At 44.4% G+C, this 23,659-nt stretch overlaps 1 protein-coding gene across 6 annotated transcripts in view; it reads left to right on the top strand.

The window, feature by feature from the left end:
- GATM (glycine amidinotransferase) overlaps window positions 1-16,163 on the top strand; it is a 41,033-nt gene extending 24,870 nt beyond the window's left edge. For 4 of the 6 annotated variants that reach the window (XM_065558144.1, XM_065558142.1, XM_065558147.1 and 1 more), the window contains 7 exons: window positions 4,621-4,816; window positions 6,823-7,013; window positions 8,976-9,113; window positions 9,398-9,562; window positions 11,454-11,517; window positions 11,636-11,752; window positions 15,037-16,163. In XM_065558144.1, coding sequence (XP_065414216.1) covers window positions 4,621-4,816; window positions 6,823-7,013; window positions 8,976-9,113; window positions 9,398-9,562; window positions 11,454-11,517; window positions 11,636-11,752; window positions 15,037-15,149 — 984 coding nt within the window. In that variant the 3' untranslated portion in view covers window positions 15,150-16,163. The remainder of the gene's footprint in view (window positions 1-4,620; window positions 4,817-6,822; window positions 7,014-8,975; window positions 9,114-9,397; window positions 9,563-11,453; window positions 11,518-11,635; window positions 11,753-15,036) is intronic. The other 2 variants (XM_065558145.1, XM_065558146.1) reach the window with 1 other exon arrangement.
- Window positions 16,164-23,659: the final 7,496 nt, after the last annotated feature.

Below are 23,659 nucleotides of genomic sequence, written 5' to 3'. Positions count from 1 at the left end.
TGTGTTGCTTGCTGACTAGAGCAGAAAATGTGTTTGTGGGCCCCCGCCACCTAGTAGGTGAACCAACCCACCCTGCCTCCCAAAACCCACACTCAGCTGGCCAATTAGTGGAGGAGGAAGAAGGAAGGAGGCTGGGGAGGGAAGGGGGGAAGCTGGCCAATCAGAGCTGAGGAAAAAATGGCTGGCCAATCAGAGCAGAGGGAGAAAAAGCACAGTGGTGTGATGGCATTCTCTGGAAGCTGGTGCCCTGATCACCCATCCCTAGAACAGGCAGTGCCTGATGGTATCAGAGGACTCAGTGTTGTGGCCAGCTTTGGGAGAAGGCAGAGGACTATGCAGAAGTGTGCAAAGTGCACCTAAACATTCTAAAAGCACTTGGTCAATTTCTCAGGTACAACAGAACGCACAGAGCACAAGTCAGGGGGTGGTATGCAAAGACTGTCGAAAGCTCTTTGAAAAAAGCAACAGAGAGTCCTGTGGCACCTTTAAGACTAACATGTATTGGAGCATAAGCTTTCATGGGTGAATGCCCACTTTGTCGGATGCATGTAAAGCTCTTTGCTCGTCTCTGATTCTGGTGCTGTCCTGCTGGCTGTTCTCCCTGTGCAATCAGAGCAGCCCTCAGACTGCTCTAAGTTTTCATAGGAGACTGAAATCTCAGCCCAGAGTCCCTGTGGTATAGGGACATCCCTGCCATGCACCATTTTCCCCAGGTATGCTGAGAGCAGGGATGGTGTGTGTGTCACTGCAGGATCATCTTTCCACTAGGGTGATCTTTCCTAGGCTGGTTAAGCCAGTTTTGCAACCAGATTATGCTATCAGTGTGGTGATCCACGATCATAGATCTGTTCTGTTATTTCTTGGCACGGGAAGAGGAGAGAGGGAAACAGAGTGAGACCGAATGTATAGCAGGGGAAAAGGGGCAAGGGGCTAGTCTTCATTGTGCCCAGAGATATTCTTGGTGGCTCTGGAAATAACTTGCATGTATTCCGTATGACAAACTTGTCTTGTTAACTGAACTGGATTCCATTGGAATGCTGAGCACTTCACATGATCAACACGTGTCTTCTGAACAGGTGGTAAAGCCTGAGAGGTGATCAGATTACCCAGACCTTGCCTGGAAAAGAAAATAGCTTTGCTCACAAAAGGAAGCAAGAGGAGCTGCTTGAACCAGTGGGCAGAGTGGCCCTGCAGAGGCCTCTGTCCCTTCTGTACCCAGGAATTGGGTGGTGTGTTTGGACACATACAATTTTAACACTTCCTTGTGAGTGGCTGGATTTTTCCTTCACTGCCATAGGTCCATTGCAGGAGTAAGTAGGCAGGCAGAGCGTTCTTGGCTAAAGTCAGTCTGGCAAGCCTCCAATGGGCACCATTGCCTATTCCCCGCAGTGTGGTCACAGCCCCATCTCAAGTCTGTACCCCGCCCGCTGTGGCCCTGCTGCTCCTTGGGGGAGGCAGTGGTAGGGACTGTTGAGGAGGGCGGGCTCACTGTCACTCCTGTTCAGGTAGACTGGAGCTCCTGTATCCCATGAACATTGTTCCCTGTGTGCAGGGGAGCTGGAGCCTCGTGCAGAGGAGGGAGGTCCCAGCTCCCACCTACTCCTCTCTGCGTGACCTCTCCTGACACCACTCCAGAAGAGCCACAACGGATTGGCAGCTGTGAGGGCCCCATACATACAGTCCCTTACTGCATAGGCAGAGTCCTCTCCAAGCAGTGGGTTTCAGAGTTAACAGCCTTGTTAGATCAATAGGGCAGTTCACACCCCCATAGCTGTTGTTTCAGGCTGTCTGCAGACTGACGCAGACACCACTGCACCAGTGATCCTCTGGTCATGTTTTCTAGCTTTTCTTCACCATCATGAGGGCTAGAAACACAATCCTTCTAAAATGAAAGCTGAGAGACTTCAAAATCATCACAGACTCAGGGGCTCCAGGCACATGGCTATAGTGTCTGTCTTAATCTGGGTCTAACAAGTGGAAGTGAATTAACCTTCTGCTTCTTCCCCCTCCAGAACAGTTTTCTTTCCCCAAAGTATGGGCATAAATCCCCTTCTGCCCCACTGGAGGAGCCGACTATCAGCCCTCAGGATGCTTTTGGAATCCCCAACACCAACAGAACTAGTCTATAACACTCAGTATTGAAGTGAGAGACTATCTGATGGGGTGGCTGAATGGAATAAAAGAAAATTTAAAGTAAAAATTTCTGTGGGGTGAACAGGGTAGAGGGGAGCACAGTAAGTCAGTTGAACAAGTAACAAAACCTGTACTACTGACATTTCCCCTCCAGGTCATTGTATGACTGTTTGTCTGTTGGGCCTTCTTAAACTGTAAACTCATCAAGGTGGAGTTTCATGTCTTGTGTGTTGGCACAGTGTCTAACATAATGAGGCCCCTGTCTTGGCATGGGCATTTGGGCAATGCTGGAGAATAAATGTTAAGTAATCATAAAAAAGCAATTTAGAAGGATGTCTGCTCTTAGTCACTTTGTTTTGCACTCACGTAGGGTTCGAGTCTTTGGTCAAACACACAACTGCCACTACAGCTTTTCAAATCAGTTCTTTGGTTTTTGCACCTGTACAGAGTGCCCCTATCTGTGGCAAACACACGTGTTTGCATATGTGAAAGAAAAGTGAACCCCAGTACGATGTTCTTTCTTTCAGTGAAGTGAATATTTTTTCAAAACCCTCAGTCTTGGTGCCCCTACTCTGAGAGAATCTTAGATTTCAGACATGTGGTTGAGAGATGTTTATAAAATGAAAAATGGTAACAGATGGTGTGGATGAAAGCATCAGGACTGAACTCAGATTGCCATAACATACAGATGGAGTTATTTATTCTTTGGTATCTGGCTTTAGTCAGGACAACCAGTGAGGTTGGGCAGTGCGGTGCTGAATATTTTTGCGCCCCCCCCCCGCCCCAAAATAGGCAAGTTCTTATAATAAAAAGCAAGTAGTGAAGTAGTGGGTCTCTTGAGCTGCTCGGGCCCTAAGCAATTGCTTAGACTGCTGGCTCTGGAGGTCACTCTGAGGGGAACGCTTTCTGAGTAGAGGGAAGTATTTCTCTACTTAGATTACTGGTCTCCTTTTATGGCGACAAGTAATAAGGTCACATGGCGCGGACACATCTGTATAAACAGCTGTAAGATGAATGGATGAAATAGCTCGAAAATTCTCTCTGAAAGATAAACGCTGAACTTGCAGGTTGTGAAGAAATTTGTGCTCTTGTCACATTCCAGGCCACTCTTATTCTCAGGTCTCTTTCTGCTATTTGTAGATCTCTCAATCTTGGCAGCAGACGGTACATGCAGACTGTAACTGGTGTTGGAGCTATTTATCTTCTGGATGTCTGAACCTTCTCAATATGTACTACTGAAATTTAACTCCAGACACAGATGTAACTGTTGGCTGAGCCACGCACCTCACTGACCATTCAGAGGCAGATTGCCAAAAAGTGGTCTTTGCTGAAGCACACATGCTTTTCAAGAACTGACGTGTGCAAATGGCAGGCCATAGTACATAGATGCACAAACCACATCAATTGTACACACGAATAGTATTTAAAATATTATACACGTCTTAAGCGCTGCCAACGCTTGCCCTAGTGGCATTATCTGCAGTCATGAGCCTTCTCCTATTCCCTTGTCTCGAGTCCCTAGATGCTAGAGGATCCTGTAAACCACTGACAATTATTTCTGTGCCTCCTCTGAAGTATTGCAGAAATAGCTGCAAAGCATTTTGAGGCACAGATGAGGGATACGAGTTGGCGAATGTGGAGTCAATAGAGGAACAAGGTTGAGAAACCTTTCACAAGAACAGTAATGTGTAAATACCACAATCAACTGCACTGTATAAAGCAGAGGTGGGCAAACTATGACCCACAGACCACATCTGGTCCGCGGGACCATGCTGCCCAGCCCTTGAGCTCCCGGCCGGAGAGGCTAGCCCCTGGCGCCTCTTCTGCTGCCCCCCTCCCCTGCAGCCATGCCACCGCGCGGGTAGCGCTATGGTGGTGGGGTTGAGCGCTCCCGCCAGCAGCATGGCAGCGTGTCTGGCTCTGGCCGGGCGGCGCGGCTGCCAGACATGCTGCTCTGAGCAGCGTGGTAAAGGGGCCGGGGGGTTGGATAAGGGGCGAGGGATCCCGGGGGACAGTCAGGGGACGGGGTGGTTGGATGGGGCAGAGGTTCTGCGGGGGTGGTCGGGGGACGGGGGGGTTGAATAAGCGTGGGAGTCCCGGGGGGCCTGTTAGGGGGTGGGGGTGTGGATAGGGGTCAGAGCAGTGAGGGGACTGGGAGCAGGAGGGGTTGGATAGGGGGTGGGGTCCCAGGGACGGTTAGGGGACAAGGAGTCCCGGGAGGGAGCGGTTAGGAGACAAGGAGAGGGGGTGTGTGGATGGGTCAGGGGTTCTGAGGGGGGCAGTCAGGGGGCAGGAAGTGGGAGGGGTCAGATAGTGGGCGGGGGGCAAGCTGTTTGGGGAGCCACAGCCTTCCCTACCCAGCCCTCCATACAGTTTTGCAACCCCAATGTGGCCCTCGGGCCAAAAAATTTGTTCACCCCTGGTATAAAGTATAACCAAATATCACAGTGTTATTATGGCCACTTCTCTGTCGTCTTTTATTTTCAGGCCAACACATATGAAAAGAACTGGGAATTCTATCAGAAGTTTGGAGGACAGAGCTTCCCCAGAGATCACTTAAAAAAGGCTATTGCTGAAATTGAAGAAATGTGCAATATTCTGAAAATGGAAGGAGTAATTGTCAAGAGGCCTGAGCCAATTGACTGGTCAGTCAAATATAAAACACCTGACTTTGAGTCTACAGGTAAATAGCATTCTCCAGCTGAGGTACTTACAATGTATCTGTTGGGCACCTAGTCCAAGGAGGTAGATCCTTTCCATTTTACAGTGGGATTGGGTAGCAGGCTTTTGAGAGATCCCCGGGGAAAAATAATCAGGAGTTGCCCTTCCAATTTTTATAGTTTAAAAAAAAATTCTTTGTGATTGTTTGAAAGCCCACACAAATAGGGGCAACAGTAAAAAATGACGGTCCACAGTGTCATCCAGTGGAGAAAGTGAACACACTGAAAGATTAGAGAAATGTTACTCTAATCTTTCAGTTCTAGTAACTTCAGGTGTGGTAACAGTAAATTTAAAAAAAAAGTGTTTTTTTTTATTTTTTAAACGATCTTGTCTTTTTTCAAATGATAGACATTCTTGCTTGTAGCATGCAGTGTAGTTCTGTCAGTCCCAGAGCAGTAAGGTAATATCTTTTATCCAACCAACTTCTGTTGAGGAGAGACATGCTTTCAAGCCACACGGAGCTCTGCTTCAGGGCTGGGAAACAGGGCCGGCTCTAGGTTTTTTGCTGCTCCCAGCAAAAAAAATTTTGGCCGCCCCCTGCCGCCCCAGCCCTGGGCTCTCCCCCCCCACACACACACACCCTGCCGCCCCAGCTCTGGGCTCCTCCCTATCCCCCCACCATTGCCCCACACACACACCTCCTGCCATCCCAGCCCTGGACTCCCCCCGGCCAACTGCACCCTCCTTCCACTGCAGCCCTGGGTCACTGGTAACTCACTCCCAGGGCAGGTCATTCAGCAGGAATTTTGGATGTGCACAGAACACAGACAGGATTGGTTCCCATATGGTTACAGAACTGCAGTAAAATGGAACAATTTTCAGCTTGTGTGATTGGAGGATATCTGTCCTACATAAATGAGGAAAAGTTGAGGTGCCTTTATTATTCTTTTGTTCCACTCTTTCTTTTGTTCCACTCTTTCTTTCCACTGTCTTCCTTTTAAACAAACAAACAAACAAACAAAAAAAGGCAATGGCTGTTGAAAATAGCAATTCCAGTCCTAATAACCACTGGGAAGCATTTCTTGCTCAATTTTATCCTACTTTTTCTACAGCAAGTTACAGTGAATCAGTATATTTGATTTGGGAGAAATGAAGTAACAGCTGCCCAAACTGAGCTTGAGCACTCCTGAATTTTGAGGTGTTCAAATCTGGAAGGCTGTGGGGGGCAGTCAGAGGGAGTGGATGGTGGCAGGGTGGGGCTACCCTCCCTCCCCGTGAAGTGTCCTATTTTTTGAATGTTAAAATATGGTATCCCTACCCTTCACACTGCAGCTCTCCATTCACTGCAGGCTGCAGCATGAGGTCTTAGCTTCCTCACTCCCTCCCCCTCTTTCTTGTTGGTAGTGGCCAAGGGAATGCTGGGAAATGTAGTTCTTTCCCTGCTCCAAGGCTGGCTCTATAGGCAGGGAGCTAACCAAGGAACTACAGCGCCTAGGGCCCCCTGTTGGTTCTCAGCTCCCATGCTGGATCCCTGCCACCCCTGCAAATGGGCTGCCCCAAGCACCTGCTTGCTTTGCTGGTGCCTAGAGCTGCCCCTGCTGGGAAAGGATTGTTTAGTAAGTAGTTAGCACGTATTCTAAGGGATCACTCAAGGTAGAGTGGCCCATTAACACCTTTGCAGTCATAGGACAAAAAGAGGGGGTTGGTGGGTTGCAGATTGTTGTAATAAACCATAAATCCATTGTCTCTGTTCAGTCCATGATTTTAATGTCCAGCAAAGTTATGAATTTAAGCTCCAGGCTTGTCTTTTGAAAGTGTTGTGCCGGTTTCCTTTGAGTGTGAGGACTGATAGGTCAGACATAGAGTGGTCGCGTTGTGAAAAGTGTTCATCCACAGTCTTTTATCATTTTCCTGTGTGAATTCATTCAAGAATGCAGTGCTTGTCTTAATTGTAGGCATGCATCCCTAGGCTGGAATAACTGTCCAAATAGCCTAATCAGTTCTAATGTGTGTTTTTTTTTCTTGTAGGTATGTATGCTGCCATGCCAAGAGACATCTTGTTGGTAGTTGGAAATGAAATTATCGAAGCACCAATGGCTTGGCGTGCTCGTTTCTTCGAATACAGAGCATACAGGCCAGTCATCAAAGACTACTTCCACCGGGGTGCCAAGTGGACAACTGCACCCAAACCCACAATGGCTGATGAACTCTATGACCAGGTATCACTCTCACCTTGTCTTCATAACGTCAGGGGATGTTTTCACAGAATTTTCTGTTGGCTAGTTTCAGCCTCCAGTTTAGGTTTGGGAAACTTTACAAAACTATTAACATATTTCTTTTAATGTTGAAAATAAAAAGAAATCAATGTTGTTGGTTTGGGTTGTGTGTGTGGGGAGGTTTGGTGAGGCTTAAATGGGGCTTAAATGTTCTCATGCAGTGTTCCTAGACCAAACTCTGTAGCAAGAGCTGCCCTAAGTGAGAACTAGAGGTGAAACTGACAGTGGTTATAGCTAAATAAATGAACCAGTGTATTTTTATTATCCAAAGGGAGAGAAATGTAAAAAATAGCATAAGTGGTGAAAAGTAATCTAGACTTCTAAAATCTGCAGACCTGATTAAAATCACAACAATATGGCATGATATGAGTAAAGAATCAGGCCTTGTCCTTAACACTTACCACCTAAAATAATCCGTTGTATTTTCTCTTACTGAAGACTTGTTGGCCCCTTCTCTGTTCATTAAGGTAAAAGATGTTCGAAATTAAAAAGCTTATCGAAATATTCTTTGCTGAAGAAATTGGTTGGTACTTTTGAAATAATTTGCTTTTTGAGTTTTATGTAATGATTTAAATCTCACACTCAAGGAATTCTGCCTTAATTTAGGATGTAATTAAGCCCTCCTTTACTGCAGTTACAATACAGCAGAAGTCAGTGGAAAGTGTCCATATTAGCAGATTTGGTTAATGGCTATAACTCTATAAATCATTAAGAAAAGACCATTGAAGGCATGTTGCTACAGCTGTCTTTATTTTTTTAAATGAACTTGAAGTATTTTGAGTGGCCTCATCTTCCAATTCTGACTTTCTTCCTGTAGTCTTGAGGAATAGAGGTCAAATGGTTATATGATTTGCTCATCTGTAAAAAGAGGACAACATGACCCCTACCTTGCAGAGATGTTGCGAAGATTATTTATAAATTGCTAATGTAGCATGCAGCTGCTTTCCTTCAAAGTTTTCTGCAATGACTCTTTCTACCTTAAACCCCACCAAAGGCCAATTTCTAGTCAGTTTTACATACTGGCTCTCAGTGTTGGTAGCTATCTAAAGCCCCGAATATTCTGGGGCTGACTACAGAAGAGAAATCTTTTACCTTATGCCTCATTGTAGTAGGTACGATTGGTTGTGGGGTGGAGCTTTCTCAGTGCTAGTGGCCTGCCAGAGCAGGGTTAGACAGCCCTTACAGCATATTTTAAGGCATATTTATTCAGCTTCTTTTGTTCCTTGCGGTATATTCTGTCTTTCAGCAAAGGCATTGGCCCTTTGATGCCCATTCTGGGTAGTTTCACATCATTTGTTTTTAATTGTACCATATCTCTTTGATGCTATAAGTGTTATAAAAATCTTGGAAGGTCTTACCTTCTAGGTTAAAGTACTGTGTGTTTGGGGCTGGGGGATTGTGGCTTCTCCATTCTAAAATGTGACAAAAGCACAAAGCGCAGCTTCGTTAGACTTTTAAGCCTGCAAGGTATTTACTCACACAGTGTATGCAACAATTTGTTAGGCTGACAGTTACACAAGAGCTTTTTGTTAACTGAGCCACATCCTATGCCAAAGTTTGGTAATGTCAGTCCAGAGATAACCACTGTCAAGGGCAGTCCATTTTTTGTATACAACAATTGACTGTATTTCTTTATTTAAAGCACCACCTGTTCCTGAATGCACTTGATATGCTGCTGATTACTCCAGCTACTTGAACCTGTATGCCAATGAGCTTCACTCATGCTTACTTTGTTTTCACTCCAAAAACAAGAAAACCACATTAACTTCAAGGAACATGCCAGATAACAATATAAACACAGCTATTTTCTGAACTCCAACATACTTATAGCATCAAAGCTTTCCCACTAGTAATTCAACCAGTCTAAATTTGTTATGTATGCTTTGTTTTCTCTCTTACAACCAGGATTACCCCATCCACTCCGTACAAGACCGACATAAACTGGCTGCTCAGGGAAAATTCGTGACAACTGAATTTGAACCATGCTTTGATGCTGCTGACTTCATTAGAGCTGGAAGAGATATTTTTGTGCAGAGAAGCCAGGTAGACAGTCTGCTTCCTATAATTTCTCGATATTTTAGTTACTGAATTTCTCTAAATGTAAAACAGTATAGTTGACAGTGAAAGTTACCCTACATAAACGGGATGTCTGACGTGCAAGATGAGAACGCAGCATAGCTGACACGATAGGTTGTTAGTGAGTGCACAAACTGTTTTTATAATAACTATATCAAATAATTAGCATTTTTTAAGTAAGCAAGACCAAATGTTCGGTATGTTGTAGCTTATAAAGCTAAAACCAAATCTACAATCGGTCACATTTCCAGGTTACCAACAATTCAGGCATTGAGTGGATGCGGAGACATCTTGCACCAGAATATAGAGTTCATACTTTGTCCTTTAAAGATCCTAACCCTATGCACATTGATGCCACGCTTAACATCATTGGGCCTGGTCTTGTGCTGTCCAACCCAGATCGCCCATGCCACCAGGTAAGACAGTAACAAAGTGTGGGGGAGGAAAAGAAACAAAATTATATTGCAGTTAGCTTGCCTGGAGTAAATGGCTGCTGTGCAATTGCTGATTCATAACTGTGGTTCTTTTTCAGTCGTGTAAATTCTTGTGCTCTAGCTGCTAGAGGCCCTCAATCAATCTGAGAGCAGGGATTTGCAGAGTGATTGGGTGGCTGTGAAGTATGTCTTTAAATCTGAATTCTGATTGGCTCTATCATTGGAACTCCACCTCTGAGCACAACAAAAATGATCCAGTTCAGCTTTTCACTCCCCGCACCGCTCCTTCCTCCCCCTTTAGAAAGGACATGTGGGATACATGTAACGTCACCCTTTTATTATGCGGGTAGACTGTAAATACAGGAAAGTGGCCTCTTGCATATTAGGCAGCATGGAATCTCAAGGCAAATATTTAAAATAGCTATTCTACTTCTGCAGCATTTGCATGTTAATTATATCATCTTCTGGGTCCAGAGAGAGAAGCTAAGGACCCCTTAGCTCTTCAGCTGAGTATTTTTTCTTTGTATTTATTCTAAAAGCCCTCTTGTCTGTCAACTGTTCCTGAAGCTGTACCAGTAGGAAGAGAGCTCAGAAACCTCTTCCCCATTCAGCTGTGAAATAACTCTGAGAGAGACTTCGAAGGGAAAGAGCCAGAACAAATGTAGAAACCCAGCACATACTTTGTTATGGGATTGGGGTTTAATACTTCTAACCAGTGCAAGGACAGAGGGAAGGAGGACACACTTCAGTTTAATAACATACGTATTTGTAATGTGCTAGTACCTGGGGACTGCAGTCAGAACTCCATTGTGCCAGGTACTGTACAGGCACATAACAAAGATAAGACTGCCCCTGTCCCAAAGAGTTACAATCTAGAATGCTTCTGTAAACTCAGTAACAACCAGGATGTGTTGCCAATATTTGAAGGCCCCCACCTACCCCCCACCCCCGAAGTCTCCTGCAACTTAGACCGCCAAGCCTGTGTACTAGAGATGAGTGTGCACACAAAGACTAGAAGGTGAAGGAGCAGGATTTTTTCACTCATAATGCTGACCACAAGAGGAGGCAGTGCGGCTTGGTCAGTTTATGTAAGTACACTTGCTGGGAATGTCTGTCCTTTGTTTCTGAAATCTGCTGAGTATATTGATGGTATAACACAGTCCCATGTAGTACAGAAGCAGAGCTCCTTTTTAGCAAGGAGATCCTGCCAAAGCACCCTCCAGCATGCACCGTTCTGTGTCCTGGACTAATAAGTATCCGTCAATCTCAAGAGTTTTCTTTAGCCAAATTGTCCCATTTGTTTTGGGAAGACATTGTGTAGTTAGAGTAAATATTATGTAGTAAAAATAAACTATTCCCTAGGATGCCCATAGACTGGTGCTGTTTGTTAAATAAACTGCACCAGGAACCAATTTATTCCTGCTCCATGTTTTCTGTGGAGCATGATTCATAGGAAGAATAGCAGTATATTCTTCTGCAAAATTCCATGTCCTTAAATAGAAGTCTCATTGATATAACTAGTCCTTTGTGCAGTAACACATAAAAGAAATACTACTAAAAATATGCAATGAAATACTGTTCACCGTTCATAAATGCATTTTAATCTGTGGGGCCTAATTGTTTTTACATGAAATCTCTTCTCTCAAGCTGTATATCTGTAGTATGCAAAATCCACAAAAACGAATGCTGGTACTTTAGTGATGAAACTTTGAAAGAATTCGTAATTGTGCTTACATGAAAAGTGGATTTGTAGAAGGAACTTGAATGAGGAGAGGGTCGTGGCTTGGTAAACTGGGGTGAGGGAGGGTGTGCTATGAAAAAGAGCATGGAGGCAGTGATAAAGTACTGAGTGTTTAAATTGAATATCTTTCAGATTGAATTCTTCAAGAAAGCAGGCTGGACAGTGATTTACCCTCCGTTGCCACTTATCCCGGATGGTATGTTGAGTTCATGCTGCTGCTGCTTTTTAAAGACACGTTGGTTTTCAGAGTGTAAGGCAAAAATGATACAAAATGTATAACTGCAGTACTGAGAGAACCATTTTAATGCTTTTAGACCACCCATTATGGATGTCTTCGAAATGGCTCTCCATGAACGTCTTAATGCTGGATGAAAAACGAGTGATGGTGGATGCCAATGAGACTCCAATTCAGAAGATGTTTGAAAATCTAGGTATGTCCTGATTTTGTTTACACACTAAGGTTGAAATGGATTATCTTAAGATGTCAGTTATGTTTGTACCTATGAATGAAGGCTGCACTCTTAACAGGCAGTATAGATAGCACTGTACCTTTTAAATGAAAGAACTCTCTTAACTGCTGAATTCACGAGTGAGAACTAGTCATTTAATTACTTATGGTACACCACTTACATGAATATGGTTAAAGAGATTTTTGTAAAAAACATGAGCACACAACTGACATTAATGTATTTCGATAGCCTTATTTATCCTTTCTAGCCAAACTCCATTAAAAATTTTAAAGTTTCAGTTTGAAACATTCTGTATACTTTGAATTCTTTTCAGACAAGCTGAGAATACTTGTCAAAGGTATTTCAGCTCCGTTAGCTGTCACAGGAGTGACAGTTTCTGGGAATAACTCTGTAGCAGAGCAAAGTTCATTCCTCCAACTACTGGCACGTGGAAGAGAAGAGAACTCAAACTAATTACCTAAAAGGAATTTTATTGCATACAGGGATGGGGAACAGCCTGTGAAAATTTGCTGCCAGAGAAGAGATGGATTCAATGAATCCAAGTACTTCAGTCACGATAGAAAAAGGGTATGCAGAAACTTAAATCTTAGCAATAAGCACTGGAGACACATTCTATACTTGTGAGAAGATGGCTGGCAACTAATCATGGAATCAAAGGACTGGAAGGGACCTCGAGAGGTCATCTAGTCCAGTCCCCTGCACTCATGGCAGGACTAAGTATTGTCTAGACAATCCCTGACAGGTGTTTGTCTAACCTGCTCTTAAAAATCCCCAACAATGGAGATTCCACAACCTCCCTAGGCAGTTTATTCCAGTGGTTAACCACCCTGACAGTCAGGAAGTTTTTCCTAATGTCCAAGCTAAACCGCCCTTGCTGAAATTCAAGCCCATTGCTTCTTGTCCTATCCTCAGAGGTTAGAGAACAATTTTCTCCCTCCTCCTTGTAAAAACCTTTTATGTACTTGAAAATTGTTATCATATCCCCTCTGTCTTCTCTTCTCCAGACTGAAAAAAATTGGGTTTGTTTAATCTTCCCTCATAGGTCATATTTTATAGACTTTTAATATTTTTTTATTGTTGTTCTCTGGACTTTCTCCAGGGTGTTCACATCTTTCCTGAAATGTGGCGCCAAGAACTGGACACAATACTCCAGTTGAGGCCTAATCAGCACAGAGTAGAGCGGAAGAATTATTTCTCATATCTTGCTTACAACACTGCTGCTAATACATCCAAGAATGATGTTTGCTTTTTTTGCAACAATGTTACACTGTTGACTCATATTGTTGACTCAATCTTACACTGTTGACCCATAGCTTGTGGTCCACTATGACCCCACAGACCCTTTCTGCAGTACTCCTTCCTAGGCAGTCATTTCCCATTTTGTATGTGTGCAACTGATTATTCCTTCCTAAGAAGAGTACTTTGCATTTGTCCTTGAATTTCATCTTATTTACTTCAGACCATTTCTCCAGTTTGTCCAGATCATTTTAAATTTTAATCCTATTCCCCCAAAGCACTTGCAGTAGTAGTAGCATTCACGGTTTCTTAAGTGTGACAAAACTACAGCATATTGACTTAAGCTGTCAGGGTGTCTTTTCATCTCTCAGTATGTTGTATTTTTGTTTAATTTCTGTTAAACAGGCTGGAAAATAAGGCTTCAATTTGATCAGTGAATTCTGACCCCACTACAACTGGAGAGTCCAGAGGAGAGCAACAAACATGATAAAAGGCTTAGAAAACCTGTGAGAAAAAGTTTTAAAAAATTAGGCACGTTTAGTCTTGGGGAAAAAACGACTGAAGGGGGACCTGATAAGTCTTCAGATATGTTAAGGGCTGTTATAAAGAGGACAAGGATCAATTGTTCTCCATGTCCACTGAAGGTAGGACAAGAAGTAATGGGCTTAATCTACAGCAAGGATAATTTAGGTCAGTTTTTAGGAAAAACTTTCTAACTATAAGGGTAGCTAAACCTGGAATAGGCTTGCAAAGGTGGTTGCAGAATCCCCATCATTGTTTTAAAGAACAGGTTGGACATGCAACTATCAGGCATCGTCTAGATTTGCTTGGTCCTGCCTCGGTGAAGGAGACTGGATTTGCTGACCTCTCAGGTTTCCTTCCAGCCCTGTGTTTCTATGATTCTATGAAATTATGCTAGCAAAGATCATATGAGTAGGACTCAGTATGAGAATCAGGAAACAGCTGATTTCTGCAGGCGGGAGGCGCAGGGAGGTAGGGGGGAGTTGCTGATCCATGGGGCCACCGGCGGGCAGGAGGCACTGGGTGAGGGTGAAGGGGAGCTGATAGGGGGACTGCTGGCCCACCCTGATTCCAAGCCCCCATGGTCAAACAACATTATAAGCAAACATCGCGCCACTTTAAATGAGTATGTTCTCTAGTAGATCAGTGACGTAACAATGATACATCCTTCAGACTTGAGCTTCACTGACTGAGTTGCTGGACTCAGAACAAATAATTTCCAGTTCACAAACTCGCTATCAGTTAATTTATAGTGGTGCAGTGAAAAAACCCAACCTAACCGGCTCTTCTGAGCAGCCAGTACTCCGGAGTGCTGCAAACTCATGAGCTAATGAAATCCCTGGTGTGAGAATGCACACTGTAGAAGTTTTCTGTGCTCTGATCTCAGTCTGCCTTTTGGTGTTTTGTGTGAGCAGAACCATAGCTCAGACATGAGGGATGAAATGAAGCTCGACTTGTTCCCAGGAAATGAGTTTAACTGCCTCTTTCTCTTACAGTGGACCAAGGAAATGTGTTGTAAGCTCTGAGCACATTTTGAATATCAGATTTTTAGGAAGTCACTATTTTAAAAGAGCATATTCTGTATCTACTAAACTCCAATTGCTCATGCTGAGACACCTGTAGAAAACAGCCCTAAATGTGTACTGGCTTTTCTGATTCTTCACATTCCTACAACAAAGGTTGATTTTTTTTGTTTTTTGACCAGGACATTATAACACATATCACACAATGTCTCGGTTCCCAGCACTGTATATGCCTGAGGGTGTGGCTGGAATAAACAGACTATGTTCCTAGCTTTCTATACTTTGGCTAGAAGTTGAGTCAGTACTGAGCAGAGGAATTCTTTACAAATGGGTATGAAATATTTTGTACGAGACACATGCAGCCGTGTGCGACCTCTGAGCATTGTTTAAAATTCTAACCAGTGCCTAACGTCAATCTTTTTTCTTTTCTTCTTATGTTCTCCAATGGATATTTTTCACTTACAGGCATTTCTACAATTAAAGTGAATATTCGCCATGCCAATTCCTTGGGAGGTGGTTTCCATTGCTGGACATGTGACATTCGCCGCCGTGGTACCCTACAGTCTTATTTAGACTAGTCTTCAGCTGGATGAGCAACCATGGTTCAGCTTGTGTGAAATAAGCATAGGAAATGAACAAACTTACTTCCACTTTTCTGCTAAAACAAATGCATGAGCTGTAGTGCTTAAGCAATGGTGTCCCTTACAGTGGTCTGAACAGATACTTCACTCTTCATTTTTTTAATTAATAAGTAAAAAGTGATTTTATTAAATACATAGTAGGCAGCTGCATTTGAAACTCTCCCATCAGCACCACAGGTCTTCTGGCTGGCTTTTTGAAAGATTTTCCTCTGTTTGTGAAGCCACTTCAGCATGGCTTCAAAAGTAAAAACTTGACAATACACCTAAGGCTCTTGCTAGAATAGCTTGACCACTAATATTAGACATCTACCTCTATCTAATATTCTATCAAAAAGGCAGCTAGAAATGTTAGACCTGAGTTTAACATTCATTTTTCTTTCCATTCAGTGTTGTGTGTGTGTGTGTGTGTGTGTGTGTGTGTGTGTGTGTGTGTGTGTGTGTGTATCACAATTTTTAATACTATTAAAACAGACTTAACCACCCAGAGCTTACATGGAGCCAGATAATTACATCATTATGTATAACACTTTTTAGATTAGTTGGATTATACAAGCATTAAGGAAAATTCTTCAGAATTATATTAATCCCCTCAGTTATACTTTGAAAAAATCTGTTTTTTTTACTTACCTCCCTTGTTCCAAAAGTTTCTACTATATTTTCCTCTTCTAGAGTATTTTATCAAACGTATAATGCTTCACTGACCACTTTTATAGTGCTGTAACTGGTTCTCTTATTTAACTCTTCACGTGTGCAATGTGATACCTGAGATGCTGTGTCTGCAAATGTCATCTTGTGAATGTGTTTACATAAAATGTATGGTTTCTCAATAAACTAAAGCTGATAAACAAATGCTGGATCTGTAATGAGAGCACACATGATGCTGAGAGACAGTTTTAATGTTGATTATTGGACATGTATTTTTTATGCTAATAAACTTTTTTGCATTCACAATTGAAGCTCTTGTTGCACGTTTTACACAGAGATGAGTAAATATGATGTGCTTATTCCCCAGCCAAGACAGGATAGGCTTCCGTATGTATGATAAACTCACAGCTGATTTGAGCTATGAAGCAAAGCCAATTTATTAAGAACTGTATTGCAACTTGTACCTTACACAGACAATGCATTTTGTCCTCTCCTTCACAGCTGTAGTCATGTTTCTTTATCAGGGAGTTTACTAAATTAATAGTATCATCTAGCACAGGATAAGGGGAAAGTAAGCAAAGTTAAATGAGACTATTTTTCTTGGCAAGCCAGTGCTGCTTAGAAATGTGCTCTAGTAACAGGGATCTCTGGATTCTCCTGGGGCTTGACCCTACTTGTTTGGTAGCCCCCAAGAGTTTTGCTATTGACTTCAATGGAAGCAGGATTGGACTTTTAGTCAATTGAGGTAGGTGGGTGGTGGGAGAGGGGAACAACCACTCTTCTTTAAAATCACTGTGCATGGCCCAGTACTGAAATTACACGTCTGCATTGTACATTGTCTACAGAGCTTCATATGATCATAAGATATGGCTGAGGACACCGTAAGCTCCAGGTGAATGAAGGTGGGGCAGCTGTACATATGTATGTCTTATGCCTGCAACACTGCGTGATCTTCTGTACATGTTCACATTACAACGTACTATAGGCATGAGTATTGCCATCTACTTGATCAGAGACTATCCTCCAACACATCCCACTGATGGGCCAGCAGTGAATACACCCAATACCTATTCATCTCCATTCCATCCCATACAATCTCACCTTCTTAATATGGGTCTCCCATCAGTCTTTTGATCTACAGACAATTAAGGATGTGCTTGAAGCTGTGGCTTTGCTAAATGGATTGCAGGAACTCCGTGTGTCCCCAGTTTCCCCTCTTTTGGCTTTCTGATTGTCCCCCAAATCAGTAGAGTTTGGCTTATTGACACCTAGAGCATTCCATGTAATTTTGGAATTGATCAGATGTGACATTTAAAAGTTACTGCATTGCAGACAGAGAAACCGAAATGGTGTCGAGTATAAAGCCAGTGAGGAAAGGCCTAAAAAAATTAACCTTTGTGTTCATTTTGCAATTTTTTTTTACTTTCTAGCCATTGGAGGGAAAGCTCTAGACTAACTTTCACCTTCTGTGTTCGTCTGGACTGTAATAACTGTTTCACATACTCCCTTGCTTGCAGGCTGTTTCTCTGTAGACATGATCTATCGCCATGAAACCTCATGCTCCTATTTGGCCCTAGCAAAATAAGCAACCTCAACTAAGCTTTGCTGAGTTTTAAAGAAATAGCAGGGCACATATTTCCCTGAAGACAAATACGTGAGCGCTAATGCTGGTTCAATCCTGTCTCTACGGTAGGCTTGTAAAAGCTCCTTATTGATTTTTCTGCTCAAATGAGGAAGCTGAAACGACTCACACATCAGGAGTGAAAGTGCTGTCTGGGTTTTTCAGGCTTCCTTTCTTAATATTAAAAATGTTTTCACCATGCTTTCATTTTTGACCTTGGCAAAAGCATGTTTCAAGATTTCTGATGCAATGGTTTGGCCTTTGGCTTTGATTGTCTACTTCTAATTTGAAGGGCAACTTCAGGAATTAGACAGGTTTTCTTTTCCTTTTTTAAATCAGGAATCTTGTAGCCTTCGCTTCATGCCTTGCTTTTGTTCTAGAGAGAGAATGTACAGATTGGCTTTTCATGAAACTGAGATTTATGCTTTCCTGGGTCCTTTTGGATAAGTTGAACAGCATGTAAATATTTAGGAGTCACCATATGCTATAAAAGGGAACAGTTATCTGTCTCAATTTGTAGTTCCCAGGATTATGTTTGCAAGGGTCTTTATATAATAGGGTAAATGCCCACACCCAATTAACAGATATTATTTAAGCGCTAATGTCAGATGCAAAATTTCTAACTTTGCCAGACATTTCAACTTTTTTCAGCTATGAATCCTGCATCCTCTGTATTCATATATTACCTGCAGCTTCCCATATGACACCAGGCTTCCTACCCTCTGAGCCATCAGTATATTTCAGTGGAATTGTGAGGCTGTTCCCCGGCAGGAGCACTATAGGGGTCCTAACCCTGGTGGTTCTTGCTGGTTTTAGGATCATCTCACCTACACTCCTCTCCTCCAGGAGATGGAAGAAAGTGGAGTTCTACCTCCATATCAGCAGTAGTTTTCCCTTCAATCCTAGCAGTGATGCCAGGGTGAAGAATGGAGATCCACATGCAGAGTGCTCCTTGCCATCTATTTCAAGAGGAATATGGTTTGGTAGCATAAACATTGAACAGAGCCCCCGGCCACTTCTCGGTCCTAATCCCCTCTCTGACCCTGGCTTCCAGAGTGGCCTTGAACTAGTAACTTAATGTGTCTGTCCCCTCCTGTGCAAAATGGCAATAACACACCAGAGGCTGTGGTGAGGATTAAATAATGAATGCTGTGCAGTGCTCGCTAGTCTATAAGTGCACCATGTTGTTTGGAAGCACTGTGGAAACCTGTACGAGAATTCAGGAGCATATTATGGGTCAGAGGAAGACAAGATTGAGAACTCTTGCGCTACACAGTCTATTTTGTAACTTATACCACAATGTTTCCCCACCCAATGAACTTGTTTCGAAATCTGTTTAGAAATGTAAATAGTGTAAATGGAGAGAGAGAGCAAGTCATGTCTTTTATTGCACCAACTTCTGTTGGTGAGAGAGACACTTTTGAGCTGCACAGAGCTGCTCTTCAGGTCAGAGTGCTGTATAGCTGGAAAGCCGGTGTCTCTTTCACAGACAGAAGCTGGTCCAATAAAAGATATTACCTCACCCACCTTGTCTTTCTAATAGCCTGAGACCAACACAGCTACAACAACACTGCAAACACTGGTATAAATACACATTTCTGTATCACACTGTTACCAGTGTAAAACCACACTTATTCTCTCAATCATTTCAAAGGTGCTGGAAGTAAGGCTGCTGGGGGGCTGCCACCCCTGCCCCCTCCCCTGGCTTGAAGTAGTAATAACAACCCAAATACATGGTTTCCGTCTTCAGCACCACTATAAAAATTGTTCCAGCACCACGGAATCATTTCTTTCCTTCAATAAATGCCTATATCAGATACAGAACCTTGCTCTGTAGAGCTCCCTAGCATAAATCTTTACAGAAAGAGAGTTTTAATGGAGTGGGGTGGAGGGGAAACCACCGACGACACGTTTTAGAGCTCTGGCATCTATTCTAGACTAACCTGTTCAGTTTTTCAAGTGTGCAGGATTTCTCCATGAAGGGCTGGTAAAATTTTTTTGAGCCAAAAATGAGAATTAGCACTTCAGGTTACTTAAAAAAAAAAAGAAAATCAACTGATTCCTTGGAGGCTGAAACAGTAATGCAGAAAATGAAAGAGAGAGAGCGCGCGCAAACTGACTGAAGAGGCATAATGTATGTTATTGTTATGGCAGATGTCACCAGGTGGCACTGTTACAAATTATCTTCCAAGTTCTTTTTCTTGGTGTGCAAGCAATTGTTTATTCTTGAAAAATCAAGCTGTGTTGCTTTACATTTTGATTGTTCAAGGGAGTTTGCTCCCAGGTTTGATGTCTGATTACAGTTATTTCTTGAGGCAGAGTTGTCCCTGAGACCTGGGCACTGGCATTGGGTTGAGGTTGCTAAAAGAAAATATTGCCTGGATGCTGTTAGACCCACCTCTGTTCCAGGACTAATGGATGTAGTATAAATAAAACAAGTTTCACTTTGATTATCCCCAGATTCCATGTAATTGATTTCTCCTCCCTTGGGAAGCTGACCTGCAAGGCTACTGCTACTGCTCAACAGAGGGGCAACATAGGTGTCAAAACTGGACAGTGATGTCAGAAGAAAGAGTAACAATATTAAGGAACATGGGATGGGAAGTGAATTAGATGGAAGAGTTTCAACACAGACTAGTTTTGTGCTTTTATCTTCTACTTTACTATTTTGCTTTTAATGCATTGTCTAATACACATTCTCCACTTTTCTCCCCCAAATTAAACTGTAGGAGAAGTGTTAAGGAAGAAACTAATCCACTTCCTCTGGTTAAAGGAAGGATCATAGTTACCTGCCCTGAGTACAGGGTTTTATAGCATAGCAGGGGTGGGATGGGCTGAGCCAGACAGCTCAGCTGCAGAGAATCAATTAATCCAGAAAGCCAATGTTTTTCTCCCACTTTTACTCTGGAACTTGTCTGAACCAAGCTTCATTTTAACCCTTTACCTTGGACTTTAGTTGTAGGAAGCTTGTTGTATTTGTGCTGGTGCTTAAAGAAGTTGGCTATTCTTCACACTTGGATAATACTGATGGTATACACCCCAAAGGTGTAAAAACACCTTAATCTCCACCAAAGAGAGTACATGGAATGAAGGTAATCTCTTCAGGGCAGAGATTGTCTCTTACTACATGTTTGGGAGGGGACCTCTAGGCACTAATGTAATACAGATATGAAGAATGGGTAACAGTTGAAAAGACTGGATTGTCTGGAGTATGCTCAGTGTGTTGGTGTATTAGCAGAAGGAAGATAACGCATTTGCAGATAGTTTTAGGCTGAGCAGTAGTAGAGGAAGTTTGCCTTTTGATTTAGGTGCCCTTGTGGGTATGTTTTTCCTGTTTGGTTTAGGTATTGTTCCTCAATTTTGTGTCTTTTGGGCATCATTACTATTTAGTCCTCAAACTTCAAAATGCTGACTAGGTGCTTACAATGGGTACTTGAGTAGCTAAGTGCCCAAGTGTGAACCCAGCCATCCTAACCTAGGTGCCCAAGTTGAAAACTGGGCCAGCTATGGAAATAAATTCCTCTCTTGTTTTACACTGTGCTGGTGGAGAGTGACCTAGTAGGGTGCACAAGACGTTTCTCTACATCAGGCCTGCACAACTCGTAAAGCGGCGAGGGCCATATTACTCCAAAGAAAACAACTGAGGGCCGAAACCCCCCAAGCGCCGCCAACCCCCCCCCAGCGCCACCCAGCCCCCCCGAAACACAACACACACACACCCAGCACCGCCCACCCCACGGAAACAACCTCCCCAGCGCCACCCAACTCCCCCTCCCTCCCCCCCGGCGCGCCATCTGCTCCACGGAATTAAACCCTCTTCCCCAGCGCCGCCCCACCGAAACAGCAGTATTGAACCTCGGTAATATGTTATAGCGGCCCCTAAGGTAGTATAATTAAGGTAAAAGAAAAATGTCTTTTTGCTAGAAGTAGAATAAGATCTTCCCCCCCACTTTGTAATCGATTGCCCTGTTGAATGAATAAGGTGTGGATGAGGAAGGGGTGGAAGGCAGGCACCTCTGGACAGCTGCAACGCTTGGAGAGGGCAGGGCCAGCTCTAGGATTTTTGCCGCCCCAAGCAAAACAATTTTTGGCCGCCTCCCGTTTCTTTTTCGTGCCCCCGGCCCTACCCCACTCCACCCCTTCCGAACCCCTTCCCCAAATCCCCAGCACCGCCTCCTCCCCTGGCGTGCCGCATTTCTCGCCCCCATTGCTTCCTATGGGCCCCCCGTGATGTCCCGCCCTAGCTCACCTCCACTCCGCCTGCTCCCCCGGGCATGCTGCCGCTCCGCTTCTCCCCTGTCCCTCTGAGGCAAGGGAGAGCGAAGATGCGGAGCAGCAGCGCGTTCAGGGGAGCAGGCGGAGCAGAGGTGAGCTACGGTGGGGGGGGGCGCAGGAAGTAATGGGGGGGGTTAGAGGAACCGCTTCCCACTCCAGCTCACCTCTGCTCCACCACCACCGCCTCCCCCGAGCGCCCGCTGCTCGGCTTCTCCTCCCTCCCAGCCTTGCTGTGCGAAATAGTGGTTTCACACGTGGCAAGCCTGGGAGGGAGGGGGGAGAAGCGGAGCAGCGGCGCATTCAGGGGAGTAGGCGGAGCACAGGTGAGCTAAGGTGGGGGATGCAGGAAGTAACGGGGGGGGTAGAGGAACCACTCCCCGCTCCAGCTCACCTCCGCCACCTCCCCCGAGCGCCCCTCCCAGCCTTGCTGCGCAAAACAACTGTTTCGCGCGCAGCAAGCCTGGTAGGGAGGGAGAAGAAGCGGAGCGGTGGCGGCGCGCTCAGGGGAGCAGGTAGAGGCGGAGCGGAGGCGAGCTGGGGCAACGAGGGCACTTTTTTCCCATGCCCTGGAGTCGGCACCTATGATGGCCGGCGCCAGAATGCCGCCCCTAGAAATGTGCCGCCCCAAGCACCCGCTTGTTTTGCTGGTGCCTGGAGCCGGCCCTGGGAGAGGGGATGGAAGCAAGACCAGATCAGTAGAACAGGTCAGCAACCGACTCACCACTCGCCTCCTCAGCTCCCTTGCCCCGGCTCGCCTACTCACCCCCCGCCACTGCCCGCCCACTCGCCTCCTCAGCCCTCCACCCTCCCGGATCGCCTACTCATTCCCTGCCACTGCCCGCTCGCTCACCTACTCAGCCCCCCTCCCTCACCCGCCGCTTGTCTACTCGCCCCCCCCTCCGCCCGCGGGCCGCACAGTGAGCCCATCTACTCAACCCCCGCGGGCCGCACAATGAGCCCACACGGGCCGCATGTGGCCCCCGGGCCGCATGTTGTGCAGGCCTGCTCTACATTGAGAGAGATCATCATTGTATTGCATTGTCTGTCCTAGTCTCTCCCAGGCCAGTAGGATCTTTTGGAGCAGATGAGACTCTTTCAGTGTGTTTATAGAAAGAACCTGGTATCATCTGCTAACCCATTTCTAGCAGAACCCCTGTTCTGTTGCACTCATTACTTCTCAAAAGTATCTTCATTTGGGACAATCTTTTCCTGCTTTGTCTCTGACAGAAAATGACTAGGACTGAATCTGATGGACAGGAAAAGCCTTTATGAAACTAATGATGTGTATTCACCATACCCATTCATTATAAAGTGGTCTGTGGCTTATTGGTTAATAATGTCGGATATGTGGCTGGATGACATCATTTTCAAACAGACCTCTTAGTGAAAATACCAGTAACTCCTCAGTGTGACAAATCCCGTTGCCCCAGTAGAACCAGCTCAGTCTGGTGAAGTAAGTACCCACTGTATAACAGGTAAACTGTTTCCCTGCTGTCCCAATATCTAGTAGTAATAGGGAGATGGATGGAAGCTGTTTAGGATTAAGGTAATTCTTTCTGGTGAGGAGAAGCAGTTGGAGGAACTTGCAGGAATCATGGCTGCTTTCTATTGTGGGGATCTGCCTGTCTATTAACTAAGTGCTTCATAATCTCAAGATTTTATTAAACTCCCTTCTATTTCTTCAGATTCCTGGATAACAGCAGTGGCTAAAAAGCCATCTCTAGCTGGCCAAGTAGTTGCTTTTCTTTTCAGACGTGGTCCTTACTTACAATTAGCCACCTGCCACCTCAAAGATAAAGAATGAAGGGCAGAGGATTGCATGCCCTGGGGCTAACTTTGAAGGCCCCATGGTAGCTTTAGACAGTGCAGAAAGCACTGCTCCCCCTTTGAGTAAGCATTTTACACT

Source organism: Chrysemys picta, chromosome 10 (genome assembly GCF_011386835.1).
Source record: "Chrysemys picta bellii isolate R12L10 chromosome 10, ASM1138683v2, whole genome shotgun sequence".
Classification (NCBI taxonomy): domain Eukaryota; kingdom Metazoa; phylum Chordata; order Testudines; family Emydidae; genus Chrysemys; species Chrysemys picta.
This window is presented reverse-complemented; position numbering and strand designations above follow the sequence as displayed.